The 25,309-nt window shown below is 43.0% G+C and overlaps 3 protein-coding genes across 3 annotated transcripts in view; all 3 read left to right on the forward strand.

Moving 5' to 3' along the window:
• The window catches only part of LOC117761024 (NLR family CARD domain-containing protein 3-like), a 45,559-nt gene extending 44,379 nt beyond the window's left edge, over window positions 1–1,180 (forward strand). Inside the window, exons 2-3 of the transcript XR_004613772.1 lie at window positions 893–1,030; window positions 1,131–1,180. The gene's annotated coding sequence lies outside the window, so the exon portion shown is untranslated. The remainder of the gene's footprint in view (window positions 1–892; window positions 1,031–1,130) is intronic.
• A 765-nt stretch (window positions 1,181–1,945) lies between these two features.
• LOC117761214 (ribonuclease inhibitor-like) lies at window positions 1,946–9,151 on the forward strand (the record flags this gene model as incomplete). Its single annotated transcript, XM_034584913.1, has 6 exons — window positions 1,946–1,963; window positions 4,978–5,024; window positions 6,543–6,716; window positions 7,274–7,447; window positions 8,434–8,607; window positions 8,986–9,151. Coding segments are annotated over exons 1-6 (753 nt in total), but the record flags the coding sequence as incomplete, so codon positions are not given.
• An 8,989-nt stretch (window positions 9,152–18,140) lies between these two features.
• Window positions 18,141–23,099, forward strand: LOC117761028 (NLR family CARD domain-containing protein 3-like; the record flags this gene model as incomplete). The annotated part of the gene is made up of 3 exons (XM_034584595.1): window positions 18,141–19,423; window positions 21,499–21,672; window positions 22,778–23,099. Coding segments are annotated over 3 exons (1,683 nt in total), but the record flags the coding sequence as incomplete, so codon positions are not given.
• Between the last annotated feature and the right edge of the window lie 2,210 nt (window positions 23,100–25,309).

The raw sequence follows: 25,309 nt of genomic DNA on the forward strand, positions 1-25,309 counted from the left end.
TAGAATTTACTAACTCTCTTTACGAGGCATGTTTGCACTGCAGAATGAAATATCCATGAAAAAACACACGCACACACACACATTATTATTGTGTTTATTATGATTGTGCTGTTGTAAATATTACTGTTGCTGCTGTTAAAATAATATTTGGTCGTATTACAAAAATAATCCTGTTCTGAATTCATAATTTATTCTATTTTTGATGATACATAAATAAAAAAACAAGTATTAATAAATGGGAGAAAATCACTATTCAAATCCATTCACTATAATACTTTCTCTCTCACTCACACACACACACACACACACACACACAATCACGCACATTAACTGTCCAGTCGTCCTGTGAGCTTCTTCCTCCTCTGACCTGCGCTCACTTTACACTTCAACAGTAAACACTGATCACAAGTTATTAGGACACGTACAGGACTGACGTTTACGTTGTGTTTGTTTGATTCGCTTTAGAGTTTATGAGACACATGTTTAAACCTGCGACACAACACGAGACGTAACGTGACGCGCACGGTCAGGACATCAGGGTTAAAGTGACCGGAAAGATCCAGAGTCATGATCCGACATCATCGATTAATACCTGAACACATGTGATCATCAGTTCGTGTGAAGAGGGACAGAGACGAACATGCAGGGGTTAGGGTTAGCATTTAGTCAAAAGGGGTATGTTTACATGTTGTAGGGCAGCCGGGACTTCATCATCTGTGCGTACACATGGTCAGAGGAAGTTCTAATTTGTTATCAGAGTACGAACAAATTTAGGTACGAACATATTGATGAATCCCAGATTCGTGCGTCACTGTTAGTAAATGAGGCCCATTGTGTGTGTGTGTGTGTGTGTGTTTCAGCTCACAGTCAGTGTCAGTGTTTTTCCTCTCAGACTGAAGATGAGTGGTTATGAGGAGGAAGAGGAGGACAGAGCAGAGTCTCCAGGGTTCAGCTGTGTGTCTCTGAAGAGTGACCGGTCCATGGCAGCTCCTCTAAACTTCAGTACTGAACCTGGACCCTATCACACAGAGTAAGAGACCTGCTACAAACATGTGAACCTCCAAACTGAATCCCCAGAGAATGAACCAGTGAATGATGTGTTCTGAATAAAAACATGTTTGTGTTTGCAGAGGTCAGGACCACAGACTGAGAGCAGAGTCTCCAGGGTCCAGCTGTGTGTCTCTGAAGAGTGACCGGTCCATGGGACCTCCTCCAAACTTCAGTAATGAACCTGGACCCTCACACACAAAGTAAGAGACTGTTTATACTTTGAACTGATTGAACTTTGAAGTTGGTAACTGATCTCTCAGAATCACTCAAAGAGCTCAGACCTCCACTAAGAACCATCAGGCTCCTTATGAAACTGTTAAGCCCTGAAAAGGGAAGATATCAATAAAGACGCTCAGACACGATGCTTCCGCTCGGGCTTCATTGAGAATCATATTATTTGCAGCAGTATTTGCTGTACAAAAATTTGTACATAAAGCTCCCAACAATTAACTGCATTTTCTCTAAATTTCAAGATCAACTTTCCAAAATAGTTTTCTTTCACTTTTCTTTCACAGGCAAGTAAACGAGGAAGTATATTATAATTTCTCACTCTTTCTTAAACATGTCAAATCAGATGTAACAGCTAAATATTTATGAAACTGGTCTATTAATCAATAAACATAACCTTAAATGATCAAACTTAAATGTACAGGAAATAAACAAAAACATTGTGTAAAACATTAGTAACCACTTGTCTCTTCTAATTGTTATATTCCTTGCTCCTTATCATAGACAGTTACTTTAGTAATGAAAACACAAATGTATTAGTAATTCGTTACACACATAAACATAGTAAAACTTAACCATACACATTAGCAACCTCATTCTCTGTAAATGTGTCTTACTGAGCTAAACACGATCAAAATGCACATGTTGAGCAGGTGTTGAGCCTATGATGGCCTCGTGCCGCTCCGTGCGAGCCACTGAGGGAACTGAGTTTAAGCTGCTTAACAGTATACCAATCATCAATCTAGAAATCATAACATAGCTTCCAAAACACTGAACATTCAGTGAACATGTTTTAAAAAACACCAACAAAACGACTTAACAAACATATTCCAAAGTTTAAGAGCATAAATACTCACTTTGTACCTGAAAAGGGGAGATAGCAACAAAGACGCTCAGACGCGATGCTTTCTCTCAGGCAGCTTCATTGAGAACAGCGCGTCGTGGCCGAGAGCTCCCCCTTCCGGACTCAGCAGGCATGACTAAACAATCACAAGCGTCATCTTTCAAAAAAGACTCAATCAGTAGAGTGTAGATTAACTTCTCTGTCAGGAGGGTATCCTTATACTTTTAAATAGTTTTTAACCTTGTTACCTCTTTTTTAAACATTTTAACCTTTTACACAGGAGTTCAACAGTTTAACCTCTTTCACAGGACTTTTTACAAGTTATTACCTTTTTCTTCTGTATGACCCTATGACTCTTTTTATTTGCTATTGAACTTATATCAATGATCAGCTTCCTTATTAAATCAATCTATCACAAAACCACTTTGAAATTCACTAGATACTCATTTTTTATTTGGTTCTGCACCAAATTTCAAACACTCATAAACATCAGTCCTCTGAACATGTCTGTGGAAGTAGAAAGAAAACCTCCCCTCTCCCTGATCTGGTTCACAGACCACATCCTTCCACCAAGTTTACTGGTTATCTGTAGTTTTTTATAATCCCACTAACGAACAAACCAACCAACCAACACACAAACATACAGGGTGAAAACAAAACCTCCTTGACAGAAGTAATGACAACCTGTGACTGTGACATTTGAGTTACCAGGAATTGTCTTCACAGAGAGAGGAAGAGGAGGCATGTTTCTGAGGAGGAGCAGTCGTCCTGCTGTGCTTCGTGTCAGGACGTCCTGAAGGATCCAGTCTCCACCAGCTGTGGACACTGGTTCTGCAGACAGTGCATCACCTCATACTGGGACCAGTCTGGTTCTTCCGGAGACTCCTCCTGTCCCCAGTGTGGGAAACGATCCAGAACAGGTGCTGGAGCTCAGACAGCCGGTCAGAGCAGCACTGTACATGTGTCTGCTGATGTCTTCACTTCTGACATCAGCACATGTTTTATTTAGTTCCTTCATACAGCATCAACATTTTTCTGTATCTGATGAAAACAATCAGCAGATTATCAGATTCTCTGTCTCTGACATTGTTTCTTGTCTTTCAGCAGATCGTGGTCTGCAGGAGGTTTTACATGAACATAAGCTCAGTCTGAGGAGGAGATGTGAACATGTGACTGAAGGAACTGATGAAACAGGAAGTAGAACCCTCCTCAACAGGATCTACACTGAGCTCTACATCACAGAGGGACAGAGTGAAGAGGTTAATACTCAACATGAGGTGAGGCAGCTTGAGACGGCTTCCAAGATGAAGAGCCTCCACGACACTCCCATCAAGTGCCACGAGATCTTTAAAGCCTTAACTGACCAGCAGAGCAGCATCAGAGTCGTCCTGACCAACGGCGTCGCTGGCATTGGAAAAACCTTCTCGGTGCAGAAGTTCACTCTGGACTGGGCAGAGGGTTTAGAAAACCAAGATGTGGGTCTGCTGACTGTGCTTTCGTTCAGGGAGCTGAACCTGGTGAAAGACCAGCAGCACAGTCTTCTCACGCTGCTCCGTGTTTTCCATCCAGCGTTACAGAAGCTCACGGCAGAGACGCTCGCTGTCTGTAAACCTTTGTTCATCTTGGACGGCCTGGATGAAAGCAGACTTTCTCTGGACTTCAATGACAAGAAGGTTGTGTCAGTCACACAGAGATCATCATTCAACGTGCTGCTGACAAGCCTCATCCAGGGGAATCTGCTTCCCTCGGCTCTCGTCTGGATAACCTCCAGACCTGCGGCGGCCAATCAGATCCCTCCTACATGTGTTGACAGGGTCACAGAAGTACGAGGCTTCACTGACGCCCAGAAGGAGGAGTACTTCAGGAGGAGATTCAGTGATGAAGAGCTGTGCAGCAGAATCATCTCACACATCAAGACGTCCAGGAGCCTCCACATCATGTGTCAAATCCCAGTCTTCTGCTGGATCAGTGCTACAGTTCTGGAGCACATGTTGACCACAGACCAGAGAGGAGAGCTGCCCAAGACCCTGACTGACCTGTACTCACACTTCCTGCTGGTTCAGACAAAGAGGAAGAACAACAAGTACGGTGAGGGACATGAGACGACTCCACAGCAGCTGACGGAGGCTGACAGGGACGTTCTCCTGAAGCTGGGGAGGCTGGCGTTTGAACATCTGGAGGAAGGAAACATCATGTTCTACCAAGAAGACCTGGAGCGGTGTGGTCTTAATGTCACAGAGGCCTCGGTGTACTCAGGAGTTTGTACTGAGATCTTCAGAAGAGAGTGTGTGATCTTCAAGAAATCAGTCTACTGCTTTGTTCATCTGAGCGTTCAGGAGTTCCTGGCTGCAGTCTACATGTTCCACTGTTACACCAAGAGGAACACAGAAGAACTCAACAACTTCTTGGGAACATATAGGAACACATGGAATAAAGTCTCCCTTGATGACCTCCTGAAGAGAACCATGGAGAAATCCCTCACCAGTACAAATGGTCATCTGGACCTGTTTGTTCGCTTCCTTCACGGCCTCAGTCTGGAGTCCAACCAGAGAGTCTTAGGAGGCCTGCTGGGTCAGACAGAGAACAATCCAGAGATCATCCAGAGAATCATCAATAACCTGAAGGAGATGGAGAGTGATGACATTTCTCCTGACAGAAGCATCAACATCTTCCACTGTCTGACTGAGACGAACGACCACTCGGTTCATCAGCAGATGCAACAGTTCCTGACGTCAGAGAACAAACCAATGAAGAAACTCTCTGAGATCCACTGCTCAGCTCTGGCCTACATGCTGCAGATGTCAGAGGAGGTTCTGGATGAGTTGGACCTGAAGAAGTTCAACACATCAAACCAGGGTAGACTGAGACTGATCCCAGCTGTGAGGAACTGCAGGAAGGCTCTGTGAGTCCAGACATGATCAATAACATGTTCAATCAGTGTAGATGAGTCGTTCTTCAAATACACTCAGTGTTAAATGATTCTCATTGTTTTGGGCAGCATGGTGTTGCAGTGGTCAACACTGTTAGTGCAGCTTTTCTGTGAGGAGGATGTTCTCCTTGTGTCTGCAGGGTTTTCTCTGGGTTCTCCAGCTTCCTCCACAAACCCAAAGATATGTAGATCGGAGTTAGGTTGATTGGAGACTGAAATTCAGTGTCAGCTGAGATTGGCTCCAGCTCACTGTGTAAAGGATAAGTGTCTACTGGCTAGTGTGTGTGTGTGTGTGTGTGTGTGTGTGTGTGTGTGTGTGTTCTCATGTACATATGAGAACAACTCAGATGTGGAGAGTGAAATCCAATGTGATCACTGTGTGGGAGTTTGAGGGTTCAGACATACTGTAGCATCCCCGGCTGAATGATGGTCTGATTCTTTGACTGATGGTTCACATCCTTTTATTTCCATTTCCATACATGCTGTGATATATGAACACACCGTAAGAACTAGGAGGAAAACAAAACAAATATGACTTCCTTATAAACTCCATATCATCATAAGTATAACGACAAATTACTAGTTTGAATGATTCAGTTTCAGTTTGAGCATACTTTGCCCCACATTGTAAATTTAACACACACACACACACACACACGTGTCCTTACACTTCTTACAAAGACGTTTAGATTTAAGCCTATATAATAACAATAAACGAAATAATTACAAACCTTGTGCCTTTCTCAGCCAGGTGCTTAACAAATAATGGGAATACTTTTTCATGAAAGAACGAGGCACACCTGCCATTTAGCGATCTTTTCCGTTTTTCCAGGAACTACCTTTTCAAAATAAAGTATAATATTTCTCCTTCCGTCTAAACCATTTCAAAATAAATGTATCAAAACCAATAGGGCATTAATAGGTCATTTACACATACCACCATGTGGGGTACAAGGGAGATTATTGTATATACTTTATATATATGTATATACTGTATATACATAAAAGTATGTATATATATATATAAAAACCTCTCCACGTATATATATATGTATATATGTGGAGAGGGTTTTTCTGAGCGACCAGTTAGCATAGTGTGAGGAGAAGGAGAAGTGTTTTGGATGAGAATCACTGACTGTTCCTTTAAAGCAGAACAGGAAATATTGTTTATTCTTCTTTCTTGTCAAACTAGAATTACCACCCTGTGTTTGTACGCCACCGCCAACCAGTACAGTGTCAGTCCCTCCAGGTTCCTGACATGTTGCATTCACAATAATATGAGGTCACTGTGACTTTTGACCACTGAAATCTAACTTATCTAATAAGTTCATCTTGAGTCCAACTGGTCAAAATGTGACGAAATTACCTAAAGACAGACCTGAGATATCATGTTCAAGAGGTCAAATACATGTGTTGTGACCTTGACCTTTGACCTTGACCACCCGAATCTAATGAGTTCATCTGTTAGTCTAAATTTTTCTGTAATTACAGACTCGGTGGTTATCAACTCTCAGAGACTCCCTGTGAAGTTGTGGCCTCAGCTCTGAAGTCAGACCCCTCACATCTGAGGGAACTGGATCTGAGAGGAAACAAGCTGCAGGATTCAGGAGTGAAGCTGCTGTGTTCTGGACTGGAGAGTCCAAACTGTCGACTGGAGACTCTGAGGTCAGGTTCTTAAATCCTTGAATGTTCACTTTTCCAACTTTTTTTCTTCTTCAGTCATTGTTTATTTAAATTTATTTAAATTGTCACAGTTCTGCTCTGCTCACTGTCCCTCAGTCATCTGTCACTCACCCAGCCTGTCAGTCACGTCCACCTCATCAACTCCATTCACCTGCACTCACCTGCTCCTGATCACTAAGAAAGTGTCAGTAAATAACATGTGGACTGAGGCCGAGCACTCGTCCTCCTCAGGTTCTCAAAATAAGACACATTCTTATTGAAACACGTTGGACAGTTGATAAGTATAGAAACAAACAGGAAGTGACTGTCAGGAGCCATCCCTACTTTAAACAGTGTTTAATTACACAAACCTGCTCAGTGACCAAACACACAGAGATGAAGGTGATAAATGAAACAATGGTCCAAAATGTCTGATCTGATATTTATCTTCAGGTCACAGACTGGACTGAGGTCAGCAGCATGTTGAGAGTCTGTGTTGACATGATGACGATCCACAACAACAGGAGGACACATTCAAATATTCATGTTTCTTTCTTCAGGTTGTGGGACTGCAGTCTGTCAGAGATCAGCTGTTCTTCTCTGGCTTCAGCTCTGAGGTCAAACCCCTCTCACCTGAGAGAACTGAATCTGAGTCTAAACAAGCTGCAGGACTCAGGAGTGAAGGAGCTGTGTGGTTTTCTACAGAGTCCAACCTGTCGACTGGAGACTCTGAGGTCAGACATCATGTTTTAATGTTAAAGGTTCAGTGTGTAGAATTTAGTGACATCTAGTGGTGAAGTGTCATGTTGCAGCTGAACACCTCCCCCCCTCCAAACATGAACGAGAACCTGTGGTAGCTTCAGTTGTCAGAGAAATTCAAAAGGTTTAGTTTGTCCAGTCTGGGCTACTGTAAAAAACATGGCTGCCTCTGTAGAGAGGACCCGCTCCTGATGTGAATATAGAGTATTTAAATATAAAGTATGTACATCTAAAGTATATAAATATAGAGTATGTAAATATAAAGTATGTAAATATAAAAGGCTCATTCTAAAGTAAAGGAAACAACAATTTGTACAATTTAGATGAAACAGGTGAAAACATCTCCTGGATTATTTTATATTCAGTTTCTAACAATGGATCCTTTCACCTGAATCTTCCACACTGGAGCTTCAAGGTCAAAGTGCAGAACATGTGTTCCTAACAGTGAACTCTGATACTGAGCTGAGAGATGTTTGTAGAATGAGCACTGAGGACCGAGTCAGGCTCAACGTGACTGAAGTTTTACTGACAGATAAACAATCCAATGCTGGACAATGTGTACATGTAATGTTTCTGTGGAAGCTAACCAGGATCTGTCCTGGTGGTCCTGTGGACTGACCACATGACAGCGTGACCATGGTCCTATGGTTACAGGACTTACACAGAGTCGTCCATGCCTTTATCTTTTCACCACTAGATCTCTGTACCGCCCTGTACACTTGTTACTCAGGGTCCCTGCACCACTTTCAACTGGTCAAAAAAACTGCTTCTCAGATCATCGCCACTTCAAGAAAACACGATCATATAACTGCTCTTTTCACACATGAACTGTGGAACATGTTCAGAACAACTTGACTCAGACTTCAGGTCTGAAAACAGCGACAGTGATGTTTAGTCAATGTCCTTCATTTTCACACATGAAGTCAGTTTAATTTACAGTCAAGTTTTATCCTTTCTTCAGGTTGAAGAGCTGCAGACTGTCAGAGATCAGCTGTTCTTCTCTGGCTTCAGCTCTGAGGTCAAACCCCTCTCATCTGAAAGAACTGGGTCTGAGTGACAACGACCTGCAGGACTCAGGAGTGAAGGAGCTGTGTGGTTTTCTACAGAGTCCAACCTGTCGACTGGAGACTCTGGGGTCAGTTCACTGACTGACTTTTGTAGATCTCATATCTATAAAACAGCATTCATACACAATTTATCTCATTTAATTCTAATTTAACATAATTCCTCTTCATACATAACTTGAATCCATTCATTAATTAATTTGTGACATTTTAAATATTCAGCTGTTAAAACACATCTGAGTTTAGTTCTGGATTTCCTAAAATGATCTGCAGGACAGAGACCGGGTCCAAATAATCTATTTCTACTGAATCAGGACTCGTTTTTAGTCCAACATGTCTGATTTCATATTTATCTTCCATGTTATGAGTCTGTGTGACATGAATGTTTGTTTGTTATTTTCACACATGTTCTCGGTTTAATTTACAGTTAAGTTTTATTCTTTATCCAGGTTGTATCACTGCAGCCTGTCAGAGATCAGCTGTTCTTCTCTGGCTTCAGCTCTGAGGTCAAACCCCTCTCATCTGAGAGAACTGGATCTGAGGTACAACAACCTGCAGGACTCAGGAGTGAAAGAGCTGCTTGATCTAAAGCAGAGTTCAGGCTGTCGACTGGAGACTGTGAGGTCAGTAGATGGTTGGAGTCAGTCCACGCTGCTTTCATCAGTATTTTACTAAACACAGTCAGTATCACAGTACAGATTCAGGGGTTCAGGGTAAATCACCATGGTAACTGGTAATGATGAACGGCTAACTAGCGCCGGAGCAGGTTAAGTTGGAGATCAACCCATATAAAAGCTCCGCCCACTGACCACAGTGACTTTACACTGTTGTGTGGTGCACACTCTCCTTAAAGGGAAGGATAAGGGAAGTTTAAATCAACGTCTGGTTGGTTCAGTTGATCTCTAACTCACCCAGTACATCTCAATCTCTCCAGACTCATCCTGTCACCAAAACACCAAATGCACTCAGTCAGCTTCCTGAAGATAGGTCCATGTGTTTTTATTGAGTAGTGATGTCAGAAGTTTCCACCACAGTGTCCTCAGAGTCAGTGAGACAGTGTGTGTCCTCAGAGTCAGTGTTTGTCCTCAGAGTCAATTTGTTCTCCTCTGATTTTTATTGTTGAACAGTTTGATCCTCGTTGTGAAATATGAGGCTCTGCTGCCAGTCAAACTGTCCATGTCTGTGATTGGTCATCCGCAGTAAACCCCGCCCCTTTTATGTGCACGGGCTCAGATCTTGTTGAGGAAAACCTGAGTTAACTTAACGAGTTGATAACCAGCGTCATGTGACCACTTAGCCTGACTGTGTTTGTCAGGTTAAGTTGAGCTGGATCTCAGAAAGATCTCCTGGACATGTTGAAGTGGCTTCGTAGTTCAGGCCTCAGTGTTTCCTCAGTGAAGCTGTGAGAGGAGAATGAGGACAGACGTCAGGATTGGACAGACACACAGAGAGAGAACAGTGGGCCAATCGGACGAGCCAGAAGCTGCTTGTGATCATTTGATTGAGTTGATGTGAAGACGACAGTTGTTGTTGTTGTTTTCATGTGAACAGGAAATGAAGCTGGACCACAGCTGACAGCCTCACACAGCCAGTTTGTTCTCTCACTTCGTCAGTGAAGAACTGATCGGTTAGATCTTTATCACAGCTCTGAGATCAGTGTGACTGAAGCCTCTCATCATCACCATGGTAACCATGAGCTCTTTATACAGGCCAGAACCTCTGCTGAGGTCCATCTGTCTCATCTGGTCACAGTTTGTCAGAAGCAGATGTTCATCAACACACAGTGAAACATGTCTTCACCTGTAACGGCAGTAAATCCACCTCTCAGGTGTCCACTCTGCACTTTGACATGCAGAGGAAACACACTTAGCTCTTAGCGTGTTCATTCCAACACGTGAACATGAAGCAGAGAGGAAGCTGCTCCACCTCTGAACAGGACTGAAGTCCCTGCTGCTCTTTCTACTGGATGTGCTGCATCACTGACTCACAGCTGATGAAGTGAGTCTCTGGAAACACTGATGTCTTCTTCTCTCAACAGATGGAGGGAGTGATCTTTGTCCAGAGGCTGAAGCAGCAGCAGCTTGTGTGTAGAGCGGCTCTGACTGGGCCTTGTTGCTGGGAGGCAGAGAGGAGACGGAGCTCCAGAGGAATCAGAGGAGGTGCACGGCTCTGAGATCAGCTGTCACACAGTGTCCAGTCCACCATCCTCCCTGTGTGTTCCTGTGGATGTGACACAGCTTCATCAGTGGAGCTGCTGCTGTTCTGTCCTTTGACTCAGTGTCTGCAGACACACTCACGCTTCTATTCACATGAAGAATCAGTTTATTGAAATGACATAACACCAGGCAGAATATATAAACACTGTATAAACACTCACATATAGTGTTTTTAAGTTAGCCTTTATTATTTTCACCTTTCTCAGTATGTCTCCATGTGTGTAGAACCACATTCTGTGTATCTGATTGTTTATGAACTTAAAGTTCCTGGATTCACATCACAAATTGATTTAGTTCGACACAAAGTTAAACACATTTAAATCACTTTGAGTTCAAAATCAGAGTTTTGTCTTTGACACAAAAGATCAAAACTCTGGACTTAAAAATGGGACGTTTTCATTTCTGCATCAGGTGCAGTGCAGTGGTTGCTATTCTTCTTTTTGACCCACAGGTGGCACTGTTGTATAACAGCAGAACATCCCAGTCAAAGCCTTTATATTTAGTCTATGAGTCAAACACATGGATCATTTCTTCTGGGACGAACCAGATGTAACAAAAAGTAAAAGAAAAGTTCTGTTGTTTCTACTTGTCTCTACTTTAATGCACAATAAACATCCTTCCACCGACTTTGCTGGAAATCATTACTCTTGTTTTTCTTTAATCTTGCAAACAAACCAACAAACAGGTGAAAACATCTCCTCCTTGGTGCAGGTAAAAGAACAATTTACACTATTTGACACAGTGGAAACAACCAGAAGAAACTGAACTGAACTGTTTTTGAGTCTCAGAGGAAACTGTTCAATAAATATGTTTACGATATTTAATAGAAAACTGACCCAAATTGTTGCTAAAATATTTTCGAAAGCAATGACGCAAATCTATGTTTGTATGTTCTTGACCACCAACTCAGACCAACCACAAGGGGGAGACTGTAGCAGGCGTCTGGGAACAGCAGCATGCTGGGAAAGAACTGATGATGTGAGGTTCACAGCAGAGACAAGTGACAGCAGTGAAGTGATTTCATAATTTTGATGTGTGATTTTTCAGTTTGGGGAGAGAACAGGGAACAATAGAAGATACGGTGGCCGAGAGACGCACACACACTGCAAATTAAGAAAACAGATGCAACAGAAGAAAGTGAAACATCTGGAATGAGTTTTCTTTGTTATCGTATATTCATCTTTACTTTCAGTTTGTAGCTGGGTCTTAACCCAACCTTTTCTCACCACAGGCCACATTTACAACAGCACACTGATAACACCATCATGTTAAAGACAACATTAAAATACACAGAAGACTATAAACACAAAGTGTTGAATAACATAAATATCAAAGATCATTTAAAAGCCAAATCTACCGTTATGTTCCAATAGTTTTCTATTAAAGACTGAAAACGTCCTTATATATATTGGAAAGTTTTATGAAAGTGTGATAGAAGAAGTTTGTGTAAAACTGGAGCTTGATGTCCCTTCAAACATCTTTATGTACTTATTTCCACTCAGCAGCAACTTCATCTCCTGCACATCACAGGAAGCATCACGACTGTTTCACACCAGCACAACGTGGTTTTTGGAGGAAACTTAATTTTATTTTTCTTTAACATATCAGAGCTTAACACGTTGGATTTAACTCAGACCAGGGAGGGATTTTGTGTTTATTTATTATTATTATAGGTCATATATTCTTAAATGCTTATTTTTGAAGTGACTCATTTGTTTTAAGTCTTCCTCTCTGTTACTCGTGTTGTTGTAAATATTTGAAGATTCACTGTGCACACATGTAAGAATGTCTTTAGTTGCCCACAGTCGGAGTTTTGCAAATGAAAGTGAACCACTGAGGTCACAAGTTAATGTTTATGTTAATATTTTCTCACCTTTTTCAGTCATAAGATCAATACATGTTAAAGTTGCTGCTTTGAATCAGTGTTTCCTTCACTTTAGTTTCACTCTGCTGCTGCTGCTGTGTCACCGATCACTCCACTGCTCCTCTGCTCTCTGTCACTCCCTCATCTCAACCTGGTGTTTTTATGTTTTTATTCTTTAATCTTCTCAACAAATTCCATGAAAATTCCAAAGACTTCCAACTGAGTCTGACTTCCCACTGTCTGTGGCACTCGGCTCCAAGGTCACAGGTTCCCACTGAAGACACACAAGTTTAGAAAAGCCTTGTGAATGTGTAGTGTAACTTTTATAAAGCTTCAGGAACAGGAGGTTTTTAGTTGTTGTCTTTTCATGGGATTTGCTGCTGATGATGATGAAATACAAGATAATCTTTAAACTGAACGACCACTTTGCTGCAATGAGTTATTTATGTGAGTTTTTCACTCCTTCCCGTGTTGGCGACTGATTATTCTACTTTACTGAACCACTTAGTTTTTTTGTTTTATGTGATTGACACAAAGTTTCCCCCACAAACCACAACTGCTGAGGCTGAACACTGAATGAGCAGGAGATGAGTTGACGTGACGACATCACAGTTTTTAAGTTGGTGACTGAGGAGAATCGGATCAAACTTTGTTCCTGTTAATAAAAACCTGTTAATTTGACTTATGGAGGTTTACTGCTGCTCCTGAACTGAACCTGCAGTGACGACCTGTGTCCACATGGGGAACCTTGAACACTGCCCACAAAACACACGCACGCACACACGCACACATAGTTATGTGTTTTCCACTATGGTTTTCCAGTAAATGCAGAGAGAGATTCTCCCATCAGCCCGGAAAGGCAGGAAAAGAGAGAGTAGATAGAGAGAGCGCCAGAGCAGACGGAGCAAACGTGAAGTCAGAGGCTGGTAAGTGTTTGAACAACATTAATATTATTTTACTGTGATCGGACGAAAGGGAAACAATGTAGGAGGGTTGACTTTGTTATATTTGAAGAAACACTGAATTTACGTATAGCTGGCTTCATTGGTAAATAGCCCAATCTATGTTATTGTTAATATTGTTGAAGTGTTGATTTATTAGACTCGCATGAAGATGTATTTCCCTGCGATTGGTCTGATCTGTCAATATTTCTGAGTTCGTTAAACTGTGGGAAACTCCCAAACTGCCCAACTCCATCAGATATAGCCTGAGCTACAACCTGTGTTTGCGAGAGGTCTGACGTTTAGAGAGAGAAGGGGAAGTGTCCCAGAGAGAGAGAGAAGCCACGTATGTATCCTAAATACTCCGCCGGAAGTGTAGAGAGCAAGAATTGAGCATAGAAAATCCGTGTGAGCGAACAAGGTTAACCTGGTCTGCAATAACTGAGGCGCTGAACGCTGTGGACATGTCTCTCAGATGCATGGCGACGTGGACACGGACTCCGCTGAATAGTTATAACACCGCTGCTTCAGGACAGACTCACATGAACTGTCCGGTCGTCCTGTGTCTCTGTCGGAGCTTCCTCCTCCTCTGACCTGCGCTCACTTTACACTTCAACAGTAAACACTGATCACAAGTTATTAGGACACGTACAGGACTGACGTTTACTTTGTGTTTGTTTGCAACACGAGACGTAACGTGAGGCGCACGGTCAGGACATCAGGGTTAAAGTGACCGGGAAGATCCAGAGTCATGATCCGACATCATCGATTAATACCTGAACACATGTGATCATCAGTTCGTGTGAAGAGGGACAGAGACGAACACGCACTGAGGCTACCTGCAGACAGAAGAGTTCCTCCCGCAGATTACGACTTAACGCGGTGTTTCAACTTCATTGTTGCAGAAGAAGCGACGCCCCGTTTATCCAGAAACATTCATATGAATTCAGCAGGTTTTTTATAGAGATGATGAGCATGAAAGGGCGTCAATTTTATAGTTTTTTATTACATTTGGTAAATTCATCAGAAAATGTAATTATTGCTGTCTATCTACTATTTTTATTTAAAGGGGACATAGCATGCAAATTCCACTTTGTTAGTGCTTCTACAGGTTAATGTGGGTATCTGGCATGTCTACCAACCCAAAAACTCTGGGGAAAAAACACTCGCGCGTTTTGTTATAGTTCCTCTAAGTCAGAAACGTCATGCTTGAGCGACTCGATTGAGCTTCCTGGGTTTTGTGTCGTAACAAGGTACTGGAAGTCGTAACAAGGTACTGGAAGTCTCCCTACATCTTCCACACTGCCAGCTGTGTGGAAGACTTCCGCAGTGTTCAGCACTACTGTACGCCGGGGTACAGTAGTTACGCCGGGTTACAGTAGTTACGCCGGGGTACACCGGACGCGGAAGCGCCGCTGCGAGGCAGCGCCGTTCTCAAGCCGAGCAGCCGCCTGGCTGTTCACACGGGACGAGCATTTCTCCGCTGGTCAGCCCCATAGACTGTATATATAAGGTCAGCACGCGATTCTGCTTTCTCCGCTTGTTGTTGTACCCGTTGAATGTCGGGGTTCGGGGGTAAATGATGGTCTTCATAGCCCCCCCCCCTCTCTTTCTCTCTCTGTCTGTCTGCTTGTGTGCTGGTAGTGGATGGGCAGAGGGGGACATTTAATTATGCGATTGGGAAAATTAAAACTCCAGGACAACAGAAGGGGAATACAAAGTATGGGATGCATATTTGATAATTTATATCATATAAAATATGTAATTTATATCGTTTAAAATCATGGGGGGAGAGGGGGGAGGGGGGAGCTGGCCCATTAGCATTTAAAGGAACAGGCACTCAAAACAGGTCACTCTGTGGAGGGCTGTTTTAGACAGGGTAAAAAGGCTGTTTGAAATGATCCTTGTGGTATTTTGACCAAAGTATGTTACAGACATTTCATTAAGACCCCAAGGAACCATATCAACTTGTGGTAAAATGGGCATGCTATGTCCCCTTTAAATAAATGGAGTATTAATATACTATGCATTTAGTCAAAGGGGTATGTTTACATTTTCTAGGGCAGCCGGGCCTTCATCATTTGTGCGTACACATGGTCTGAGGAAGTTCTAAATTGTTCTCAGAGTACGAACAAATTTAGGTACAAACATATTGATGAATCCCAGATTTGTGCGTCACTGTTATTAAATGAGGCCCATTGTGTGTGTGTGTGTGTGTGTGTGTGTGTGTGTGTGTGTGTGTGTGTGTGTGTGTGTGTGTGTGTGTGTGTGTGTGTGTGTGTGTGTGTGTGTGTTTCAGCTCACAGTCAGTGTCAGTGTTTTTCCTCTCAGACTGAAGATGAGTGGTTATGAGGAGGAAGAGGAGGACAGAGCAGAGTCTCCGGTGTTCAGCTGTGTGTCTCTGAAGAGTGACCGGTCCATGGGACCTCCTCTAACCTTCAGTAATGAACCTGGACCCTCACAAACAAAGTAAGAGACCTGCTACAAACATGTGAACCTCCAAACTGAATCCTCAGAGAATGAACCAGTGAATGATGTGTTCTGAATAAAAACATGTTTGTGTTTGCAGAGGTCAGGACCACAGACTGAGAGCAGAGTCTCCAGGGTCCAGCTGTGTGTCTCTGAAGAGTGACCAGTCCAAAGGAGAGCCTCCAAACTTCAGTACTGAACCTGGACCCTCACACACAGAGTAAGAGACTGTTTCTACTGTGAACTGCTCTGAAGAGGATTTAGTTTCCTCTAGTGTGGCCCCTGCATTAGGACACAGCTTCATTGAAGTTGGTGACTAATCTCTCAGAATCACTCAAAGAGCTCAGACCTCCACCAAGAACCAACACGCTCCTTATGAAACCACTTTGGAATTCACTAGAGACTCATTTTTATTTGGATCTGCACCAAATTCCACACACTGGTAAACATCAGTCCTCTGAACATGTCTGTGGAAGTAGAAAGAAACCCTCCCCTTATGGGTTTGCGATCAGTAATTAATATCTTAATTGTGGTTTAAACGACGTGTGAGCTCACGTTATTGAGTATTATCGATTGTGATCCATGCGCCACGCATTCATACTCTGATGTCAATATATTTGGCCGCTTTAGATGATAAATGAAAGACAATAAAATCATTGACGGGTTTTTCCGCATACTCACAAACAAACATGTTTTTTTTTTGTAAAAGTATGGAGCTGGAGGAGGTGGAGGGGAGCGCTCCGTTCGGTTTGACGGAATGATAGACACACAGAGGAGCAGTAAATGAACTGCCCCGGACTTGGTGGCGCTGTGACCGGGCTGTGCGCCTTCTCCCGCCTGAGGAGCTGTCTGTGGTCTCTGTGTCCGGGTCCATAGCCAGGGACTGTTTATGTTTATTTATCGCAAGTCATATCTTCATCGCGATATTAAACAACGTTATCGATATCGCATGTTTTCCTAATATGGCACACCCCTACTCCCCTCTCCCTGATCTGGTTCACAGACCACATCCTTCCTCCAAATTGACTATCTGTATCTGTAGTTTTTTATGATCCGACTAACGAACCAACCAACACACAAACATACTGGGTGAAAACAAAACCTCCTTGACAGAAGTAATGACAACCTGTGACTGTGACATTTGAGTTACCAGGAAATGTCTTCACAGAGAGAGGAAGAGGAGTCATGTTTCTGAGGAGGAGCAGTCGTCCTGCTGTGCTTCGTGTCAGGACGTCCTGAAGGATCCAGTCTCCACCAGCTGTGGACACTGGTTTTGCAGACAGTGCATCACCTCATACTGGGACCAGTCTGGTTCTTCAGGAGACTCCTCCTGTCCCCAGTGTGGACAAAGATCCTGAATAGGAGCTGGAGTTCAGACAGCCGGTCAGAGCAGCACTGTACATGTGTCTGCTGATGTCTTCACTTCTGACATCAGCACATGTTGTTTTATTTTGTTCCTTCATACAGCATCAACATTTAACATCGTTATAAAAGCACAAAGTTAAAAAGCTTTTATTTTCTGTAGTTTTTCTGTATCTGATGAAAACAATCAGCAGATTCTCAGATTCTCTGTCTCTGACATTGTTTCTTGTCTTTCAGCAGATCGTGGTCTGCAGGAGGTTTTAGATGAACATAAGCTCAGTCTGAGGAGGAGATGTGAACATGTGACTGAAGGAACTGATGAAACAGGAAGTAGAACCCTCCTCAACAGGATCTACACTGAGCTCTACATCACAGAGGGACAGAGTGAAGAGGTTAATACTCAACATGAGGTGTGGCAGCTTAAGACGGCTTCCAAGATGAAGAGCCTCCACGACACTCCCATCAAGTGCCACGAGATCTTTAAAGCCTTAACTGACCAGCAGAGCAGCATCAGAGTCGTCCTGACCAACGGCGTCGCTGGCATTGGAAAAACCTTCTCGGTTCAGAAGTTCACTCTGGACTGGGCAGAGGGTTTAGAAAACCAAGATGTGCATCTGCTGACTGTGCTTTCGTTCAGGGAGCTGAACCTGGTGAAAGACCAGCAGCACAGTCTTCTCACGCTGCTCCGTGTTTTCCATCCAACGTTACAGAAGCTCACGGCAGAGACGCTCGCTGTCTGTAAACCTTTGTTCATCTTGGACGGCCTGGATGAAAGCAGACTTTCTCTGGACTTCAACCACAGGAAGGTTGTGTCAGTCACACAGAGGTCATCAGTCAACGTGCTGCTGACAAACCTCATCCAGGGGAATCTGCTTCCCTCGGCATTCGTCTGGATAACCTCCAGACCTGCGGCGGCCAATCAGATCCCTCCTACATGTGTTGACAGGGTCACAGAAGTACGAGGCTTCACTGACGCCCAGAAGGAGGAGTACTTCAGGAGGAGATTCAGTGATGAAGAGCTGTGCAGCAGAATCATCTCACACATCAAGACGTCCAGGAGCCTCCACATCATGTGTCAAATCCCAGTCTTCTGCTGGATCAGTGCTACAGTTCTGGAGCACATGTTGACCACAGACCAGAGAGGAGAGCTGCCCAAGACCCTGACTGACCTGTACTCACACTTCCTGCTGGTTCAGACAAAGAGGAAGAACAACAAGTACGGTGAGGGACATGAGACGACTCCACAGCAGCTGATGGAGGCTGACAGGGACGTTCTCCTGAAGCTGGGGAGGCTGGCGTTTAAACATCTGAGGAAAGGAAACATCATGTTCTACCAAGAAGACCTGGAGCGGTGTGGTCTTAATGTCACAGAGGCCTCGGTGTACTCAGGAGTTTGTACTGAGATCTTCAGAAGAGAGTGTGTGATCTTCCAGAAATCAGTCTACTGCTTTGTTCATCTGAGCGTTCAGGAGTTTCTGGCTGCAGTCTACATGTTCCACTGTTACACCAAGAGGAAGACAGAAGAACTCAACAACTTCTTGGGAATATATTGGGACAGAAGGGGTACCTCCTCCCTGGATGACCTCCTGAAGAGAACCATGGAGAAATCCCTCACCAGTACAAATGGTCATCTGGACCTGTTTGTTCGCTTCCTTCACGGCCTCAGTCTGGAGTCCAACCAAAGAGTCTTAGGAGGCCTGCTGGGTCAGACAGAGAACAATCCAGAGATCATCAAGAGAATCATCAACAACCTGAAGGAGATGGAGAGTGATGACATTTCTCCTGACAGAAGCATCAACATCTTCCACTGTCTGACTGAGACGAACGACCACTCAGTTCATCAGCAGATGCAACAGTTCCTGACGTCAGAGAACAAATCAAAGGAGAAACTCTCTGAGATCCACTGCTCAGCTCTGGCCTACGTGCTGCAGATGTCAGAGGAGGTTCTGGATGAGTTGGACCTGGAGAAGTTCAACACATCAGACCAGGGTCGACTGAGACTGATCCCAGCTGTGAGGAACTGCAGGAAGGCTGTGTGAGTCCAGACATGATCAATAACATGTTCAATCAGTGTAGATGAGTCGTTCTTCAAATACACACAGTGTTAAATGATTCTCATTGTTTTGGGCAGCATGGTGTTGCAGTGGTCAACACTGTTAGTGCAGCTTTTCTGTGAGGAGGATGTTCTCCTTGTGTCATATATATGTATGTGTATATATTTACATATGTATACATTCTCATTGTTCTCATGTACATGGAACAACTAGATCAGATGTGGAGAGTGAAATCCAATGTGATCACCATGTTGGGTACAAGGGAGATTATTGTATATACTTTATATATGTATATACTGTATATATATAAAAGTATGTATGTATATACAATACCAGTCAAAAGTTTGGACACACCTTCTCATTCAATGGTTTTTCTTTATTTTTCTTTCTTTCTACATTGCAGATTCATATTGAAGACATCAAAACTATAAAGGAACACATATGGAATTATGTGGTAAACAAAAAAGTGTTAAACAAACCAGAATATGTTTTATATTTTAGATTCTTCAAAGTAGCCACCTTTTGCTTTGATGACAGCTTTGCACACTCTTGGCATTCTTTCAATCAGCTTCATGAGGTAGTCACCTGGAATGGTTTTCAATTAACAGGTTTGCCTTGTCAAGAGTTAATTTGTGGAATTTCTTGCCTTCTTAATGTGTTTGAGACCATCAGTTGTGTTGTGCAGAGGCAGGGTTGGTGCAGAGTTCTATACAGTGAATAGGCCTATTCGACTACAGTTCTAATCCATATTATGGCAAGAACCACTCAACTAAGTAAAGAGAAACAACAGTCCATCATTACTTTAATACAGGAAGGTCAGTAAATCCGGAATGTATCCTCAAGTTCAGTCGTGAAATCCATCAAACGCTATGATGAAACTGGCTCTCATGAGGATCGCCCCAGGACAGGAAGACCAAGAGTTACCTCTGCTGCCGAGGATAAGTTCATTAGAGTTACCAGCCTCAGAAACCACAAATTAACAGCACCTCAGATTAGAGGCAACATAAATGCTTCGCAGAGTTCAAGTAGCAGACACATCTCAACATCAACTGTTCAGAGGAGACTGCGTGAATCAGGCCTTCATGGTCGAATTCCCGCAAAGAAGCCACAACTGAGGAAGAACAACAAGAAGAAGAGACTTACTTGGGCCAAGAAACACAAGGAATGGACATTAAACCAGTGGAAATCTGTATTTTGGTCTGATGAGTCCAAGTTTAGATTTTTGGTTCCAACCGCCATGTCTTTGTAAGATGCAGAAAAGGTGAGCAGATGGTCTCTGCATGTGTGGTTCCCACCGTGAAGCATGGAGGAGGAGGTGTGATGGTGTGGGGGTTCTGTGCTGGTGATACTGTTGGTGATTTATTCAAAATTCAAGGCATACTTAACCAGCATGGCTACCACAGCATTCTGATAGCGACATGCCATCCCATCTGGTTTGCGCTTAGTGGGACCAGCATTTGTATTTCAACAGGACAATGACCCCAAACACACCTCCAGGCTATGTAAGGGACTCTTGACCAAGAAGGAGAGTGATGGAGTGCTGCATCAGACGACCTGGCCTCCACAATAACCCGACCTAAACCCAATTGAGATGCTCTGGGATGAGTTGGACCGCAGAGTGAAGGCAAAGCAGCCAACAAGTGCTCAGCACCTCTGGGAACACTTCAAGACTGTTGGAAAACCATTCCAGGTGACTACCTCATGAAGCTGATTGAAAGAATGCCAAGAGTGTGCAAAGCTGTCATCGAAGCAAAAGGTGGCTACTTTGAAGAATCTAAAATATAAAACATATTCTGGTTTGTTGAGCATTTTTTTTGTTTACCACATAATTCCATATGTGTTCCTTCATAGTTTGGATGTCTTCACTATTAATTTGCAATGTAGAAAGAAATAAAAATAAAGAAAAACCATTGAATGAGAAGGTGTGTCCAAACTTTTGACTGGTACTGTATATATATATATATATATATATATATGTGGAGAGGTTATGACCTTGACCTTGACCACCCGAATCTAATGAGTTCATCTGTTAGTCTACATTTTTCTTTAATTACAGAATCATTGGTTTGGAACTCTCAGAGACTCACTGTGAAGTCGTGGCCTCAGCTCTGAAGTCAGACCCCTCACATCTGAGGGAACTGGATCTGAGGGGAAACAAGCTGCAGGATTCAGCAGTGAAGCTGCTGTGTTCTGGACTGGAGAGTCCAAACTGTCGACTGGAGACTCTGAGGTTCTTAAATCCTTGAATGTTCACTGTTACAATTGTTTTTCTTATTTTGTCATATTTATTTAAATTTACTTGAATTGTCTCAGTTCTGCTCTGCTCACTGTCCCTCAGTCATCTGTCACTCACCTAGCCTGTCAGTCACGTCCACCTCATCAGCCCAACTCCATTCACCTGCACTCACCTGCTCCTGATCACTAAGAAAGTGTCAGTAAATAAGATGTGGACTGAGGCCGAGCACTCGTCCTCCTCAGGTTTTCAAAATAAGACACATTCTTATTGAAACACGTTGGACAGTTGATAAGTATAGAAACAAACAGGAAGTGACTGTCAGGAGCCATCCCTACTTTAAACAGTGTTTAATTACACAAACCTGCTCAGTGACCAAACACACAGAGAAGGTGATAAATGAAACAATGGTCCAACATGTCTGATCTGATATTTATCTTCAGGTCACAGACTGGACTGAGGTCAGCAGCATGTTGAGAGTCTGTGTTGACATGATGACGATCCACAACAACAGGAGGACACATTCAAATATTCATATTTCTTTATCCAGGTTGTGGGGCTGCAGTCTGTCAGAGATCAGCTGTTCTTCTCTGGCTTCAGCTCTGAGGTCAAACCCTTCTCATCTGAGAGAACTGAATCTGAGTCTAAACAGGCTGCAGGACTCAGGAGTGAAGGAGCTGTGTGGTTTTCTACAGAGTCCAACCTGTCGACTGGAGACTCTGAGGTCAGTTCACTGACTGACTTTTGTAGATCTCATATCTATAATACAGCATTCATACACAATTTATCTCATTTAATTCTAATTTAACATAATTCCTCTTCATACATAACTTGAATCCATTCATTAATTAATTTGTGACATTTTAAATATTCAGCTGTTAAAACACATCTGAGTTTAGTTCTGGATTTCCTAAACTGATCTGCAGGACAGAGACCGGGTCCAAATAATCTATTTTTACTGAATCAGGACTGGTTTTTAGTCCAACATGTCTGATTTCATATTCATCTTCCATGTTATGAGTCTGTGTGACGTGAATATTTGTTTGTTATTTTCACACATGAACTCAGTTTGATTTACAGTTAAGTTGTAACTGTTATTCAGGTTGGAGGACTGCAAACTGTCAGAGATCAGCTGTTCTTCTCTGGCTTCAGCTCTGAGGTCAAAGACCTCTCATCTGAGAGAACTGGATCTGAGTAACAACAACCTGCAGGACTCAGGAGTGAAGGAGCTGCTTGATCTAAAGCAGAATCCAACCTGTCGACTGGAGACTGTGAGGTCAGTAGATGGTTGGAGTCAGTCCACGCTGCTTTCATCAGTATTTTACTAAACACAGTCAGTATCATAGTACAGATCCAGGGTCGGTGCTAAGAAGCAGGATTTGTGGTTATCAGGTTAACTTCAGGTTTAGTTTTTTCAATCCTACGAAGCTCGTTCACTTCTTATCAGGGTAAATCACCATGGTAACTGGTAAGGATAAACGGCTAACTAGCGCTGGAGCAGGTTAAGTTGGAGATCAACCCGTATAAAAGCTCCGCCCACTGACCACAGTGACTCTACACTGTTGTGTGGTGCACACTCTCCTTAAAGGGAAGGATAAGGGAAGTTTAAATCAACGTCTGGTTGGTTCAGTTGATCTCTAACTCACCCAGAACATCTCAATCTCTCCAGACTCATCCTGTCACCAAAACACCAAATGCACTCAGTCAGCTTCCTGAAAATAGGTCCATGTGTTTTTATTGAGTAGTGATGTCAGAGGTTTCCACCACAGTGTGTGTCCTCAGAGTCAGTGAGACAGTGTGTGTCCTCAGAGACAGTGAGACAGTGTGTGTCCTCAGAGTCAGTGAGACAGTGTGTGTCCTCAGAGTCAGTGAGACAGTGTGTGTCCTCAGAGTCAGTGAGACAGTGTGTGTCCTCAGAGTCAGTTTGTTCTCCTCTGATTTTGATTATAGAACAGTTTGATCCTCGTTATGAAATATGAGGCTCTGCTGTCAGTCAAACCGTCCATGTCTGTGATTGGTCATACACAGTAAACCCCGCCCCTTTTATGTGCACGGGCTCAGATCTTGTTGAGGAAAACCTGAGTTAACTTAACGAGTTGATAACCAGCGTCATGTGACTACTTAGCCTGACTGTGTTTGTCAGGTTAAGTTGAGCTGGATCTCAGAAAGATCTCCTGGACATGTTGAAGTGGCTTCGTAGTTCAGGACTCAGTGTTTCCTCAGTGAAGCTGTGAGAGGACAATGAGGACAGACGTCAGGATTGGACAGAAACACAGAGAGAGAACAGTCGGCCAATCAGACGAGCCCCAAGCTGCTTGTGATCATTTGATTGAGTTGATGTGAAGACGACAGTTGTTGTTGTTTTCATGTGAACAGGAAATGAAGCTGGACCACAGCTGACAGCCTCACCCTGCAGCTCTTTCTACTGGATGTGCTGCATCTGTAAACACTGATGTCTTCTTCTCTCAACAGATGGAGGCTGGATCATTGTCCAGAGGCTGAAGCAGCAGCAGCTTGTGTGTAGAGCGGCTCTGACCGGGCCTTGTTGCTGGGAGGCAGAGAGGAGACGGAGCTCCAGAGGAATCAGAGGAGGTGCACGGCTCTGAGATCAGCTGTCACACAGTGTCCAGTCCACCATCCTCCCTGTGTGTTCCTGTGGATGTGACACAGCTTCATCAGTGGAGCTGCTGCTGCTCTGTCCTTTGACTCAGTGTCTGCAGACACACTCATGCTTTATTCACATGAAGAATCAGTTTATTGAAATGACATAACACCAGGCAGAATATATAAACACTGTATAAACACTCACATATAGTGTTTTTAAGTTTGCCTTTATTATTCTCACCTTTCTCAGTATATCTCCATGTGTGTATAACCACATTCTGTGTATCTGATTGTTTATGAGCTTAAAGTTCCTGGATTCACGTCACAAATTGATTTAGTCCGACACAAAGTTAAACACATTTAAATAATTTTGAGTTTAAAATCAGAGTTTTGTCTTTGACACAAAAGATCAAAACTCTGGACTTAAAAATGGGACTTTTTCATTTCTGCATCAGGTGCAGTGCAGTGGTTGCTATTCTACTTTTTGACCCACAGGTGGCACTGTTGTATAACAGCAGAACATCCCTGTCAAAGCCTTTATATTCAGTCTTTGAGTCAAACACATGGATCATTTCCTCTGGGACGAACCAGATGTAACAAAAAGTAAAAGAAAAGTCCTGTTGTTTCTACTTGTCTCTGCTTTAATGCACAATAAACATCCTTCCACCGACTTTGCTGGAAATCATTACTCTTGTTTTTCTTTAATCTTGCAAACAAACCAACAAACAGGTGAAAACATTTCCTCCTTGGTGCAGGTAAAAGAACAATTTACACTATTTGACACAGTGGAAACAACTGAACTGTCATATTTACAGTATGAATAAGAGTCGATAAAGAGCAGAGCATTTTTAAGTCTCAGAGGAAAACTGTTCAATTAATATTTTCCGATATTTATTAGAAAACTGACCCAAGAACGTTTCATACAAACGTAGATGAAGATTCTTCGTCTGTCCAGTTTGTAAATTGTTGCTAAAATATTTTCGAAAGCAATGACGCAAATCTGTGTTTGTATGTTCTCGACCACCAACTC

Source organism: Hippoglossus hippoglossus, chromosome 5 (assembly GCF_009819705.1).
Source record: "Hippoglossus hippoglossus isolate fHipHip1 chromosome 5, fHipHip1.pri, whole genome shotgun sequence".
NCBI classification, from domain to species: domain Eukaryota; kingdom Metazoa; phylum Chordata; class Actinopteri; order Pleuronectiformes; family Pleuronectidae; genus Hippoglossus; species Hippoglossus hippoglossus.